Here is a 16102-nt window from a genome sequence, read left to right on the forward strand (position 1 = left end):
GGGATGCAGTACATACATATTTGTTTCTCATTCTTCTACCTTTTATTGTATTTTTGCAGGCATTTTCAGTGTAAGACAACTGCTAGGGAGCTACATTTGCAAATCTGTTGTGCAATTAAAGCAGCTGAAAGAATGGGAACAGGAAGACGAAATCTGGAGAAAGCAATATGGAAAAAAGAAGCCTAGGAACAAAGAGATAGACAGATGACATATGTAGAGGTTTGAAGTAAAGGAAAGATGATTTGCAGTGGCGATTTTACAGGATTCTATGTTTGTGAATAACGGCTCAAACAGGTATCCTTGAGCTAACAGTTTATAGCCTGAAGGACTTCATTGCCATACTAGTGCAGGAAGAAAGCTGTAGCCAGGTTGGAGTGTTAAATAAGGGAAGCAATACCACTTCACTCATGTCAATGGTGACACTGTGCATAACTGGAAAGTGATCCATATTGGCTGTCACAGGTTCAATGTGACTTACGAGTCTTGTGTGCCCTGAGCCAACATACCTCCAACATCCAGGTCCTCTGTGGAAAAGCTTACAATCTAGAGTTGCATTTCGGGTGTCCTGTAGTCACAACCCTGCATTTATTCTTCGCTTCTATTCCCTGTCCTCAGATTTATTCCTGCACTAGCTTTTCCATGAGTCTGTTCCATAACCAAAAAATTCGTAAGTTCCAGTTCTACAAATTAAAAAGTGTGAAATGGTACATATCTGTTTGTTTTCTATAACACTTTTGTTAAACCAGGAATAGGAGATTAAATACTTCTTGCCATTCAATTACCCATTTCATACTCATTATAAGAAAAAAAAAATCACCTCATTCTGAAATTGTTCTGAAAGAATAAATACATAGCAAGTAATATGCTTAGGCAAGCTAGTATATTGTAGTGGTTTGAAAATGTGCTGTAAGCCCAAAGGTCCATGGCTCAAAGCTCACCTAAGTTATGAACTGATTGGGTGCAGCCAATTTCTCTGCAGGACTAATTTCCAGTAAACAGAAATAAGATAAGCCTGAAAGTATTAGCATTAGCTTAGTAAGGGGCACAATCCAGAGAAAGTTAGGAGAGTTTCATTATGCACTTTATTCTCATTGATAACATTCTATCTTGGGAACATGGCTAGTAGGAAGCATTTACTGCCATAATTCACCATATGTGTGTGTGTGAAACCTGTGGTAACACATTCCTAGATGAACTGATTCTAGGTTGGAGTTTCGTTACATGCCAAAGTAGCTCCTTTCCTGTAGGTGATTGTATGTCAGTTCTTGACACAAGTGTTCGTAAAATGGGAAGGGGTTCAAGAGGGAAGGGGAAAAGCCATGTTATGGATTTTATAATAAGGAAGGAACTTGTATCTCAACCACAGAATCATTGCTGCCTTGCAAAACGTTAAGAAAAACATACTGGCCCAATGGACATTCTGCCGTTAGACATCAGTATCATAAATAACATGCTATACTACTAATAATTATAATCCAGTACATGGATTTTTGCAAAGCTTTTAATGAGCAAATGTTGCCTTGTCTGGAATATATTATACTTGCTTTCAAATATTACATTTTAAACACAAGGGGCCAAGGTACTATATACTTGTATATGATCTTGTATATAGAATGTGAATTCCAGTTGGAGCAGATTCGTTTTCAATATCTCTTTCTAATAAATGCCGAACTTCATGCTCATTAAAAGGAATGTGTGTCCTTCATTTGTAGAATACCAAAGCCTGAATATATGGGTAAATAAATTAAGCATTGAAATAATGTCAATATTGTACATGCCTTTAAAATAGCTAAGTTGCTTTTTTGAAAGTTGAACCTGGGGAAAGGAAAGTATTGGTGGAAAATCTATTAACACAGGCAATTCTTAGGTTTCCTGTTCTAGTGCACCTCTATTGACTTTCTGAATGATTGTAGCTAAGCGAATTTTAGTAAGCAAACATCCAATTGTCAAGTTAGGAAGTAAGTGTGTGTGAGAGAGAGAGTGTTTGTGTAAAACACAAACAGGCGTGTAAAACACAAACACTTCTGAGGGCTAGCATATAGGATTAACTCAGGTAATATGATTATGAAATCAAATAAAATAGCAACACTATCAGGAATTTATTCACCTGCTCATCCTCCATCATGATATATGCTCATCACTTGCTAAAAAGCTTTTCTGCTGTCTATCAAAGGAAACAGGTCACTTTCTGCACAAGAAAACAGATGGAAATAAATTTAACACTAAAAATGTCATTGGAAACCAGTGGAAGAATGGAGACTGATTTTATGACTTATTGTATGTGCATTTGGGATTTGCATAGAAATGCAATAGAGACCCACTGCTAACCCTTGCATTTCATGGTCCTCTAGCCACACTTCTTAAAAACATTTTTTCCTATACTTAAGACTTACACCATCTGATGAGTCCATGAAACTCATGCCACAGTAAAACTGCCCTTAAGATGTCACAGAAGTCTTTGTAGGAATAATTAAATTAGCCATATATACATAACTGTTGGAATTATGTTTAAGAAAATCCTTCTTGAATAATTTACTTTATGCACATCAAATCAACTTGCCTTATCTTTTCTCTCCCTTCATATTTTCAAACACTAGCTGGAACAAATGGAGCTTGAAGTTCGAGAAATCCCTCCACAGAGCCGAGGCATGTACAGCAGTAGAATGAGGAGCTACAAGCAAGAAATGGAAAAACTTGAAGCAGATTTTGTGAGTTTATTTGTGTACAATATTTTGTAATTTCCCCCTCCAATTAGCATTTGGTTGCTCTAGGAATGGTAGAAAATACTCTCTCTCCAAAAGAAGTTCAAAGTTTTTAATTTTGTGATACTATTAGTCCATTTTGCACAGAATCTCAGTAGTTTTCATATAAAGCTATGAGTGTGCAAAAACCGCAGTTTTGTCTGATCTTTTCTCTCGGCTTTATCCATCCAGAAAACATGGATGCTGTTAAATTATACCTTGTCCATTACTGATTAACACAAATATATAACATGTCCCTAAGATCAGCCTCTGTACTAGAGAAATAGAGAGTTACAAATGTAATGACAATTTTTAAAAAGGGATCCAGGGGATCTGGGTAATTACAGACTGGTTAGCCTAATGTCTGTCCCAGGTAAATTGGTGGAAAGCATTATTAAAAATATAATTAGTAAGCATATTGAAGGATACGTTGCAAAGGAATCAATGTGACTTCTACAAAGGTACATCCTGTCTCACTAATCTTTTAGAGTTCTTTGAGAGTGGCAATAAACATGTGGACAGGAGTGTCCTAGTAGACCACCCTAAATAACTTGGTGTCATCAGCAAACTTGGCTGCTCCCTTCTAACTCCAGATCATTTGTGAACAAGTTAAAAATTACAGGTTCCAATACAGATCCTTGAGCCAGTTGCTGCTATTCCATCTCCCGATTCTTTAAGTAAACAAGACATAATCAATGCTTGTCGATGGCAAATGCCACAACCATTAGCTGTTATCTAATTTGGGATGCTACAATCATATTTCTAACAGATCATTACTTCTATATACCTCAGAGTTTAGCTGAGCTCCTGAGGATGAGTACAGGTGTCAGCCAGCAAATTTTTCTGTTCTTTGTTTTGGGTGAGAAATAGAATTGGAAATTGGATGTTCAGCTGGATTTAAAGATACTTCTGCAAAAGATAGGGATCAGTGAAGATTGGTTAGTTTTAATTAAGAACAAGATTGTATCTAAACTGGGGTTGGAGGACTTCTTTCTGAGAAATCAAGCTTCAAAGTGGCTGCAATTGACTTTCTTTTTAAAACAATCGTTAGAAAACAATTGAATTACATTATTAGGTAGTGCAGTTTTGGTGAATCTATCTTGGCCACTTTACTAGGTAGTGGGAAAGGAAGATATTACCATTTCTTTTGTATTTTTCATAGTTTGTATATAAAAGCTGAAGATTACTTTACCAAGTTCAATAGTTCAGTTTGACCAGTGTCTGTTGTATACCCGACTGCTGAAAATCACTCCTCAGTCCTGCTGTGCTGGCTTTCTGTTAAGCTCTCTATTTCCCAAGCTTATTGCCCATCCAGAATGTTTTCCACTTCCTTTTGTCTGTCCTTAGTTTTCCTTGTACCCCTTCCTACCTGTTGATTGTTACACTTATATATTAGTAAACATCTTATATTGAGAGGCCCAAATGATGTCAGGGAAAATCAAAGAAGTGGTTCTTTACCTCTACTGTCTTTCCCACGCCACACATTTATTGAGATGTACACAGCAGCTGCTACTTGTACCGTTCAAGATGTACTGTGCTAATGAAGATGCTGGCGTAACACTGAGACAGAGGTGGCAGGTGATATAATCCACTCACACTACATTCTGTTGAGCAAAATGACAATGCCCGATGGAGCTCCCATTTATGTAATTTCTATTTGGCAGCAGAATTTCTAAAGAATACCACCACATAAGGTACCAAATGTAGCAGTTGTTACGTAGGTTCCATTGTAAGAAAAGTATGATTTGAGATGGAAAACCCATCGCTTCAGCTAAAAATGGCTTTTTGGTCATTTACTGCTGTAATCCTCAGAAAGAAAGACTTCTTTGCATATTACCAAATAATCCTAGATATACCTCAACTATTTAATTTGTTTACATCTAACATGATGATGTTTCATAGCTGGTTTTCAGAGATGTAACATATGTGGCAAGCAAATGTGGTGTAGAAAATGGCAACCTCAATAATCTGGAAGCTGGAGCAAGTCCTGTAGAAGAAAAGGTTACAATGTTTGGGGCTTCTTGGTTTAGAAAAAAGGTGATGGAGGTGTATAAAATTAATAAGGTGTGTAGAAAGTGCAAAGACAGAGGTTTCTTTCTCTAGAGAATACAGGGCCATCCAGTGAAGGACAGAAAAAGGAAATACTATTCCAGAGTGCTTAGTTAAATTATGGAATTCACTACAAGTGTGATGGCCACCAATTTGGATGGATTAGACAAATTCATGGAAGATATAGCTATCGGTGGCTGCTAGTCTTGATGGCTATATACTGTCCTTCACGGTCAGAGGCAGTATGCCTTGAAGTCCCAGAGGCTGGCATCGATAGCGGGGGAAGGCTATTGCATTCATGTCCTGCTTGTGGGCTTCCAATAAGCATCTGGTTGGCCACTGTAGGAACAGAATGGTGGACTAGATATGCATTTTATCTGATCAAGTAGGGGCTGTTCTTATTTTCATAGATCTTGGGTGTGTTCCTCTCTCTGATATATAGAAAATCATCTAATTTTTGTAATAAAACAAGATATTAAGTGAATCATTAACTTAAAGGGGGTGATTATTTTTTCCAGTTCCTAATGAAAAGAATCTGTATTGCCATCAGCAGATTTCTCCCATGTACCAATGTCTTGTTTCTAAAACACCTCTAAATTAGCCCAGAGAAATGAGTAGTACAGAAGGAAAAATGTCCTATCCTAGTACTCCTGGCTATCTGTATTCAGTATGGTTTAATCATGCCTCTTTCAGAATAAAGTATTTAAAACAAGGGATCACAAGTGTCCCAGGAAAGGGGTAACAAGTCTGTATGGCTCAATAATACAGGGTTTAGATGTGCTCTGGTTGTCCTTTGAACATATATATGTATGTCTTATTAGTCATCTTGACCCTGCAGAACAAGAAGCACAGAGTGTGCAAGACAATACATTTGTCATATCAGTGTTTTAAAAGAATATGTAATCTTTCAAGCTTTACAGTGAATTGTTTTAGATTCTGTCAAAGAGTGAAAATTAAAATTAAAAAACAAATGTATTGGTTGTTGTTGGCTGTGCGTGTATTTGGCCAGGCTTATGTTTATTTATTTATTTATTTAAGGATTTTTATGCCGCCATTCAGCCAAAAAAGGCTCTCATGGCGGCTTACAAAAGTATTTCTTGACAGTCCCTGCACACAGGCTTACAATCTAATTATGTTATGTAGTATTCTGATATTGTGGCAGGTAATTAGCTAATAATGACAGCAAACCTTTAGTGGTGTTTTATTGACTGCGTAATAGAAAGCCATGTACAGTTTCTTGTGAGTCAGATTTGAAGTTTTTTTTAGGCACTAGGCAAAATACAATTGAAGCTTATTGAGTGTTGTGTAGTTAGCTCTCTCTTGTGGCCAAACGTGGAGTTGCACTTTGCTATTATTTTGCAGAAAAGTCGAAATACTTAAAAAAGAGATGTTGGCAGACTGGACTCACTCTGTTAATGAAAGTTTTTCTCAACATGCCTGCTTTTGAAAAGCTAAGCTTTTCTACTTGCTGTATCACAAATGTCCCTCCTCCTATATGTCTGTATAGAAGGCTTAGTATGGTGCTGGTTCCGACATAATGCTTCTGTCCTTGGTTAAGGAATCGTGATTAGGCTGATTCACATTTGCCTGTGAATCCACCCCTTCCCTGCTAGCCTTAATAGTGGCTAGTCTTTCTGTGTCAACATTAAGCATGGCTAACACTAACCAGAATTTTTAACCAACTTCAAACCTTAGCTTGGAATGAAGTTCGTTTAGTGTTGTTCGTGGATAATTTTAGTGCAGACATAATTCATCATGGGCAAGAGCAGAGGGAGAGGGTGTGCAGCTCTATCACTCAGTGCCTTACCTACGTTTAAGGCAATGTAAAGTCCACATGCTGCCACCCAGAATTGTGATGTGATTAGTTTTTTTGTTTTTTGTTTCCTGGTCTCAAATCTTTCTGTTGGTAAGTAACCTCATTGATAGACCACTTTCCTTCTAATACCCCTCAAAGGTTTGATGGGAAGATAAATGGAGGAATCCCATGTGACCCTTCTTGATGGAAAGATAAGATGGAAATATAATAAATACGAGGGTGTAATTATTTGATTAATGCCATTAGCAAAGACTCAAAGCTTTGCCTTTCTTTAGCATGAAGCATTGCTTTTCATACAAGATTTTTACAAATTAAAACAGCTACACGGCTTTAGCAATAAATAAATAATGATTCCTTCCTAGGTTTAAGTCTGAATTCTGTAATTTGGTGTGTTCTGATGACAAAATAATAACAATTAATTGTCCTATCTTTTATGTGTGCCAGGCCATTTGTAATCAATAGTGTTCTCATACTGTAAAATGTTAGTGCAGCATTTGTGCACTAATCCGAACATGGACAATACAATATGTCCCCCTAGGGCAGCCTTAGTGCCCCAGGTTGAAGAAGGCTGCCCTAGGGGCACTGCCTGCTGAAATATAAGATTCTGCTTAGCACAGATTTGTATCTTACCATTTGATAGCAATGTAGTAGATGATACCTTTTCAAGAAATTAACAATGTATATTCACAGATTTGGCCTAGCAATTTTACAATTGCAGTTTGATTATTTAGAAGATTTCCATGTAGATGGTTTTCATATGAAGAATCCTTAGGTGAAGTTGGATCCCAAGGTGGGCCCACATAAAGGGACTGTGCCTTTATATGGGCTACCAATTTACCTAGAGATTTTCCCTTTTCCATGTGTTCTAGTAAGGTGGGACTGTGAGGAAGCTGTTCCTTTTCATCTTGTGAAAGAGCCTTTCAGAAACCTCAAACAACTATTTTTATTTTAGAAATGCCACCACAAGCACCACACCTACATTTTTTTTTAGGGTGCAATCCTACTGGGGGCTAACAGGCATCCTATGCAGAGTAGGAGGGGCATGGAGGTGATTTCCACCTCTGCATTCCTCTTGCTCTGCATATTTGCTAGATGGGCTTTTTTGCCCATTGAACTGTGGATCTGTGGAGAGTGGAGGATTTTTTGTAAGCTGGCCTTCCCAGTCCTTTCCCTTCCCTGCCCACAGAACTGCCCTCTTTTCCTCGTCCCTGAGGTTGCTTTTGTGACCCCACTCAAGAATTGTACAAGACCAGGGTTCTGCCAAAACTGCTATATGGAGCACAACTGTGGGCTATGGCCAATTTAGATCCATTAGAAAGAGCTCAAAATAATTTTTTGCATAGACTCCTGGCAGTTCCCATTTCTACAAAATTAGAATTGGTCCGTGCAGAACTGGGTGTAATGACAACCAAAGCTGAAGCTCTTAGACTAGCCCTGCTTTTCTGGTTAAAAATCATTTTTAAGCAGGTATCAGAATTTCTTCTGATGGTTTTGGAAGAGATGGGCCCAAACTCATGGAAGCAGAAAATGCAGTTGGTTGCCATGAATTTGGGATTCCCCATCTCTTTTAACTCAAGGTTATGATAGTGCTAAAGTATTACTGCTCCAAAGGCTCAAGGATACTGAGATGCAATCTCATGTTGCTGAGATCAAGACTTGCTAATCCAATAACTTCTATGCATCCTTTATTCCTTTATATTTATCTTTTCCAAAATACCTGGTAGACTTACCAAATATTAAAATTAGGGTAGCCTTCACTTGGGCAAGATTAAATGTTCTCCGATTGACAGATTGGGTGGGTCGGCATAAGGGAGTTCCTAAGAAGGATAGAGTATGCGGTTGCGATTTGGTGTCAATTGAAGATACTATTCACGTACTGCTAGAATGCTCTATTTATAACGATCTTAGAACCAAATATATCCATCCACTGTTAAGATTGTTGAAGGGAAGGCCACCCTTAGTTAAGGTTTGTTTCCTATTGTCTGATGTTGAGAAGTATGTATCTTTTAGAACATCTAAATTTCTTATCAATGCTCTACAAATACATGCCATAAAGTTTAGAGGCTGTATGGGAAATTATTCAACTCTTAATGGTCTATTAGTAGAGTTCTAAATGGTATTGTTTTCCACCATGTGTTTGTGCATAATGACAATTCGCTAAGACTCAATAAATTATGTTATGATATTATATGCTTTTGTGACCTCTGAAAGGCAGCTGGTGCAGTTCTATCTGTGCTAGGGGCAAGGTAGAGGGGGCAGAATGCTCAGACTCCTGAGTCCGAGGTTCGAGTGCTGTCTCAGATCTTGGATCCAGAAATTCGAACTATCCTTTGAACAACTTTTACCCTCCATTTTTTTGGCCTACAATAACTACCAGCCTTAGTCAGCATAGCAAATGGTGAGGGATGATGGGAGTTGTGGGCCACAAGTTGTCTGTCCCTTGACATATTCAGTGCCAGCAATGTCTAGATGCCATTTCTATGTGATCGAAAGCAATAGTAGACTTTTGGAATTGTATTTGCACTTTAAAAGGCAGCACGTGTAGTCCAACCTGTACTTGAGTTTGTGAACGTGTACTATAGCCACAATCAATACAAATAACACAAAATGTCCACAAAATTGTATCATTTAAAGTTGCATCAAAAGGTACTGATGGTGGAAGAACAGAGTTGTTTTGTTTGATACTAGGAATGTCACAGGCACTATTCATTGCATATTTGTGACACAGATACAGTCCAAACAGCACTTACTGTTTCAATGGAAAAAAATAAAGGTTAGAGTAAAGAATATTATTATCCTATCAACATAATATTGTAGCTTGACTATGGAATTGTGCCAGTACTATAACTGAAAGACTTCCTTGAAGAAAGACTGGAAATATTATGCAATAACTGGAGAATAACCAATGTCTGCAGTTGGTAATCCCATTTCCCCAGCCTCTCCTAAAAGCCTTGTAGAATCTTACTGGACATTTGTTGAGTCTCTTCTTTCCAGCTGTCTTTCATGAATCAGGGCTCTCTCAGATCCTTGCCCATCAAAGGTACTGTTTACCTGTAAAAAGAACAGCTATATGACACTTAATTCCTGTCCCAAACACTGGGGAAAACAGGTTGGTATGCCAAAGTAATGACATGTTGTTGCAACGTGTTGTGTCAGTTCACTCTTCCAAATTATAGGTTGGTAATAGTAAGTGGATTGTGTGATGGTTAAATCTTGGACACTGCTCTCTGGTGAAGTCTTTCTATGACCTATTCACCAAGATCATACTGCCAGAAAAAGTAGCCAACCATATGTATATTGTGTGAATTGACCGTTGGGTTTGTGTGTTTGAGGTAACTGTGGGGATTTTTGCAGTGTTTAAGAGAAACTAAGCTGTATAAGAGAGCTGGCTAAAACTCAATGATATCTTCAAGTTTTTGGAAAGTTTATTCCTTCCTGCAATTGAAAAAGAGCATATTAAATTTTCTTCTGTGGTATGCATATGACAGAAGACAGAGTTACTTCTTTATTAAACCTACCAGTGATTAAGTGATCTCTTAGGAGGAAGTGTGAAAGACAATTTAACTATCTTAATTTATAATTAACCTCCAGGGCTATGGTTGTCTTAATTGAGATTCCTTAGGGACCATTTTAGCTTAAGCTCACTTTATATGTTTTCTCATGAGCCTTTATAGTACTACTTACAGAGCCTTGTTCTATGCATGGCCTGCAAGCTGCACAAGAAAGGTTTTGAGAAAGGGTTCATGGAACAAGTTAAAATGGAAGAGTATAGGTTGATTAAGCAGTACTATTCCCATCCTATTAATCTAGGCTCCTGCCATTTCTCTTCAGATACATTTAATAGGAAGATGATTACTGCAAAGATTTCAATATCACTGCCTGGTGATTCAGTACCATTAAAACGTCAGTGGTAGTGAGAGAAGTTGTAGATCGACACTGCTTGTGTTGTTCCTCCACCTTTGTCACCTATCCTCTTTATGGAGTCCTGCTTGCTACAGCAGGTGGAAAATGGGTGGGAAAACAGTGGGAAAACCGAGTGGGAAGCATAATGACTGCATATTTTACCACTGTTTCTGAACTTTTGATGTTATAAACAAGATCACATGGTTGTGATCTGGCAATTCTAATTCTACTTTACCAATAGAGAAGATTTTTATCTGGATTATTATGCTGGCTGAGAACGGTTAGCTTAAAACAGGGATGGGGAACCTCTGGCCTCTAAGGAGGGCCTCAGGAGTCTACAGGGGTGGGGTTTGGAAAGGAGGTGTAGAGTGGAATACACACTGTAATCTCCAATCTGTGATCAGGGTTAACAGCGGGGATTCCCTGATGCACTCTTCTGCCAGGGCATGGACACAGGGGAATCCATTCTGTTATCTCTGATCCGATTGGAGATAACAGGGAAGGAACGGTGCACTAATTGCTTAGCCTCCTGCATCCTCTGCTGTGGGGGAAGGTGTGGGGCAGACAAAGCCCATGCCTCCCTCTGCATAGAGTGGAAAGAGCAATCCCTTCTGTCTCTCTGCACAGAGAAAGTCCACATAAAGGGAAGTGGCAGCAATGCCTGCTTCTGCCTGCATGGAGGGTTACTCTTGCCTCTCCGTGCAGAGAAGGGCAGGAGCTTTGCCTTCCACACACCTTCTCCCATATTGCCTATCTGTGACACGTGAAGTACAGTAGTATTTGAGCTTATAGGTCTGTGCATGCGTGTGCACACACACAGCATGTTCCCTTTTCCCCAAGGGTGCTCTCTTCATAATGCTGTTTTGATTATTCTTGTTGTAATGTGTCTATGTACTTTTTGCTTACATTTTGGGAGGTACAAATAATTTTCAAACAGCCAAATGCTAACACTAGAAGACATACACACTGTATTCACCCCCACCCTACCCCCACCCCCACCCCCAAAAAGCAAAATAAACTAAGGAAAATCGGAGCTCCATCTGCCTAGAGTCAAGTATCAGGAATGGTCAAAATATGGCCCAGGACTCATACATGGTCACTGTACAGTTTAATAAAATAAACAAAAGTGAAATTAATAAAAACAAAACACCTGTGATCTGTGGTTAAACAAATTGGTGTTTGTGTTGTTGTTGTTTTTTAAAAAAACTGTGTTTGTAAATAAGCAAGTATATGTTTGCTATCTGTTCAGACTGCTTTCACTGTGCCAGGAACTGTATCTGTTTTGCCTATCTTTATTTGTAACCCTTTGCTCAGTTTTCCGTTCATCTGGCATTTTGACGTGGTCTGCTGTGTATCGTGTCCCCCCCTCCTTTTGTTTTTAGTCCTATCTTTCACACACAATTTTGTATTCTAAATATGCCCAGGTAGTTCAGCCTAGTACCCTGCACCAAGTGCTGAGGCGACATTCATCTATTTGCATTCTCTTCCTTTCCTCCCAGTTCACAGCCATTCTTATAGCAGGAAACTGCATTCTTGACTTTACCCTTTGAGAAACAGACCCACACTTTTCTTTTGCTCCATTCCTTCAGCTCTGTTCCTCCACTTTCCATGGCATTTGTTTCTGAGCTTATGTGACTTATCAAAAGTACCCAGACTGCAGAGTATTCTGCGAGGTCTATTCTTGTAGAAATTAATCAGATATGCAAGGATGGAACTGTTTTGAGGACCACAGCCAAAAAAATAAAAAATAAAAATCTAGCTTTTCACCTAAAAATCTGTTTACCTGTGGCTTCCCTGCTCACCTATAAAAAGTGAAGAGTGTGTATTTAGAACTAATCTTCACTACTTATAGGGCATCAGAAGAGAAGAAAAGTTTTGTCATCTTTTTATTTTTCCACTTAGCCCAAGAAAACACATTCCTTTTTTGTTGAATAAGTGCATGTGACATCAGAGAATAATAGCAACAAAGCAATTAAGAAAATAGTCATGCAATTTTTTTTACCATTGCTTTCCTTAAAATCCTCATAACTGTTTCTTCTTTTCTCTCTTTTTCTCTGGTGGCAGTGATTCAAATGTGAGTTGTCCATTCTGAGGAGAGACAAGAAGTACTATTAAAAGGAAAGAGCTTAATACTAGAAAGAATTATGGAGCACTTTCAGACCTTTTCATCTTGCTTCCCTTTAATATCAGCACTAGATGGCAGTGTTTGTTTGCAAAGAAATTTAGGGTTGTGGATTTTGTGGGGGTGGGTTTTTTTTGGAGCTTTGGTAGTAACTGAAATTACTGTTTCATGAATAAAATATTTCTGGTGGGATTTGCATTTCTATATTGGCTGAAGACACTGTGTGGAATGTTTTATTAACCAGCCCAGTGCAACTGTCAGCCTATTAAAGAGATCCAATGGACCCTGTTTAGCTAAATAAACTAAATAAATCCAATTCGTCAAATTGTGTTCCTGGCTGTTTATTTTCCATTCTTTTGATGTACAGTTTATTTTAAGTTAGAGCCACATAGGTTTAAAAATTAATGGGAAAATAGAATTTAGTGTTTGGAACATGAAGAGACTAATTGCTATGGTCAAAAATAGCTTTTCTTTTAAGGTGATGTTTTATGCAGTAAATGAACTTCCAAACTGGGGGCTGATAACACAAACTCTGTGACAAATTATTTTGGAAAAGAAATAGTTAAACTATTCTTCACCCACATTTTCAAATCTAGCAGTAGTATTTAAGAAAATTACATATTCAAAAATAACAATTGTTGCCAAACTTTCTATTTAAAAAGAAATTTCCCATCATACTTTGGAGAGTAATTGTATGGTGTACTTTAAAAAATGGAAACAATTGAATTACTGAATCTCTTCATGAGTTTAGTAATGAAAATAGAGACATACTTTAAAATCTCTAACAGGTTTGTCATCGCAACAGTCTTGTGTATTCCAATTTTACTAGCAGGAAGTATACTTCTGGAATTTCTTATACAGAGTCCTTGTGTGTGCAGAACTCATGGCACTTTAGAACTGCAGCTAGCAAATTCACCTGTGTGCAAAGAGGAAATACTCCACATTTGCTGCTTATAAAAGTGTAATCTGTTAGCTCTCGGAGCTAACCAATGAGTTGAGAGAATGATTTGTGCCATAAGGCTATAAGGGAGCGATTTGTGTGGCCTGATTAGTGACTGAGTTTTTCTTTCATGTTGAATCTTAAGTAATGCTACATTGATTTTTTATGAAGTTTGATTTTTTTCATTCATAAAATTTAGCAGTGGAAGTGATCACCAACCCCTTCCCATTGTGCACTTTTCACTCATGTTCACTACCATTGTTTCCCCAATCTATTACTGTTTCAGTGCCAACTTGAACACACACTTTGTTCCATGAACTGAGCCAATGAGGGATAATGTACTGAATATGAAGATGCTACAGTGTCACATAGCCTATTGAAATTAGGGCAAATTAAGTCCTCCCACTTCTCTCACTTCGTAGGGATAGGAAAAAAGTGGGAAAACATCACCGCCAGTTTGGTTGCTGGGTTGGCACTCTCTGTCTTGCTACCCTGCGTTGCTGTTTGGTGATGCCCTCCAATGTCATGGCACAACTTTTCCACCGATCAAGCTCTAGTCACAAGTAATTGGGGCAGAACATGGATATGCATCCAAGTTTGCAGTGCTGGTTATCAGCATCCATATTCGGATGTGCTATCTGGGAAGTTCAGTGCATGTTTGTGGTGGTGGTGGTGGAGATACAAAGCTAAGCTTGTCACGAACATGTTTTCAGTGCTGGTTTTAACTGATTTCCTTATATGCAGGGTAAGGAAGGAATTTTTCCCCCCTCAACTGATTTCTTCCCTCTCAGCTGCTGGTGATATTCCTCATCACTGTTTTCTCTGCAGCATGTGATAATTTTAGCTAGATAATTTTAATTTTTTGTTTAAAAAAATCCAGTTTGCCCTGCCCTTGGCATTGTCAATCCTATTTACTTCTGCACTGGCTTTTGGCGCAATGTTATTTAGTTTACGGCTTGGCTCATTTGTTGAGGCCCACATGACAAAGTTTGTTTATTCATTACATTTATATCCTGCCTTTTTTTCCTCCAAGGAACCCGAGGCAGCATACATAATCCTCCTTCTCTCCATTTCTATCCTCACAACAACAACCCTGTGAGGTTGGTTGGGCTGAGAGGCTGTGACTGACCCAAAGTCACCCAATGAGCTTCTATGGCCAAGTAGGGACTAGAACCTGGATCTCCCGACTCCCAGTCCAACTCTAGCCACTACACCACACTGGCTCTCAAGCAATAACACTCCCCCCCCCCACAAAAAAAGAAAACACTTGTCTTCACTTTATATTCCTGACCCAAAGAAGCAAAAGTCAGGGATATGACATTTTTGAGAACTCACTGGGGAAGGATATCTTGAGTCATTTGATCTATTATTCCTACCTTCATTTTGACTGTTCAACTTGTGTTTGAATGCATTTGGTTTTATTGGAGTTTTTATGATCCATCTCTGAGTGGCTGTTTCATTGGCACTCCGTCCAGTATTTGTTGACAACCGACATATTTCTTGTGTTCTGGAATGGATTTAACATGAAAGTTTCCATCCCCAAACTTTTGTACGCTTCATATCCCCAACTTGGGGCATAAGTTGTTATAACTAACATTATGATGAAGTTGTTCTCTGCATTGTGATTTTTTTTATATTTGTAATATGATGGCTTCCACCCAAGTGATCCAGATGTACTGTCAAAACCAAAATAATGTTGTGCCAGTAAGCTATTTTACTTGTACTATATAATGGATTATTGGAGACTGAAATCTGTGTGATACATTCACTTAATTCTTCTGAGTTTCAGAAACATTCATGCTTAACCATTTTCTCACTTAATTTAAACACAGTAGAACCCTCTGCTATGTTGTATTTTCTACTACAGCTTTGAAAGACTCTGAGTCTAATTCTTGATCATGTTAGATGCATATGAATTAGCAGTAGATACATTAAGAAATACATGTGAACTGATCCTTATTGTACAATTTGTCCATGTTTTTAACCTGCCTTCCAAGAAGTTCAAGGTAACATACCATGGATGGTCTCATTTGGTAAATTACAATAACTTGTTGAGTTAGACTGAGAGATCATGACTGGCTCAAAACTAACCTGATTCATGGTTGAGTTAAAGTTAGAATTTAGTTTACTTATTCTAAGTCCAACAATCTAGCTTTTACATTACATTGGACACATTCACGTGACACACTAACCCACAAGGGTGACTAGCAATGCACAGTGGCTTGTTTTGCCAACAATCCACAGTGCATGGTTTGTGCGCCTGACAGATGGAATAGAAAACAGAAAGGGCGAAATCTAATATTGAATGGGCAGATGTCTGCTCATGCAACAGGACTTTCCCCTCCTACCCTTGCACTCTCCAATTCTTCTGTACAGCAGATTTTGGGGATACATGGAGGAGAGGAATATGCCCCCTCCCCATGCTGCTAATGGAAGCTGTTCAGTTAGCAGGAGGGATTAATTGGATACTGCCCAAAGTGGCCTTGATAGTTAATTATTGTTCACCTACCTTGTCATATTGACCTAAGCAG

The 16102-nt window shown here is 38.4% G+C and overlaps 1 protein-coding gene across 5 annotated transcripts in view; it reads left to right on the forward strand.

Moving 5' to 3' along the window:
- VTI1A (vesicle transport through interaction with t-SNAREs 1A) overlaps positions 1-16102 on the forward strand; it is a 282424-nt gene that overhangs the window by 9721 nt on the left and 256601 nt on the right. For all 5 annotated transcript variants that reach the window (XM_063132657.1, XM_063132654.1, XM_063132658.1 and 2 more), the window contains exon 3: positions 2598-2708. In XM_063132657.1, the coding sequence (XP_062988727.1) occupies positions 2598-2708 (111 nt within the window). The remainder of the gene's footprint in view (positions 1-2597; positions 2709-16102) is intronic.

The sequence above is a fragment of the Elgaria multicarinata genome, chromosome 8 (assembly GCF_023053635.1).
Source record: "Elgaria multicarinata webbii isolate HBS135686 ecotype San Diego chromosome 8, rElgMul1.1.pri, whole genome shotgun sequence".
NCBI lineage: Eukaryota > Metazoa > Chordata > Lepidosauria > Squamata > Anguidae > Elgaria > Elgaria multicarinata.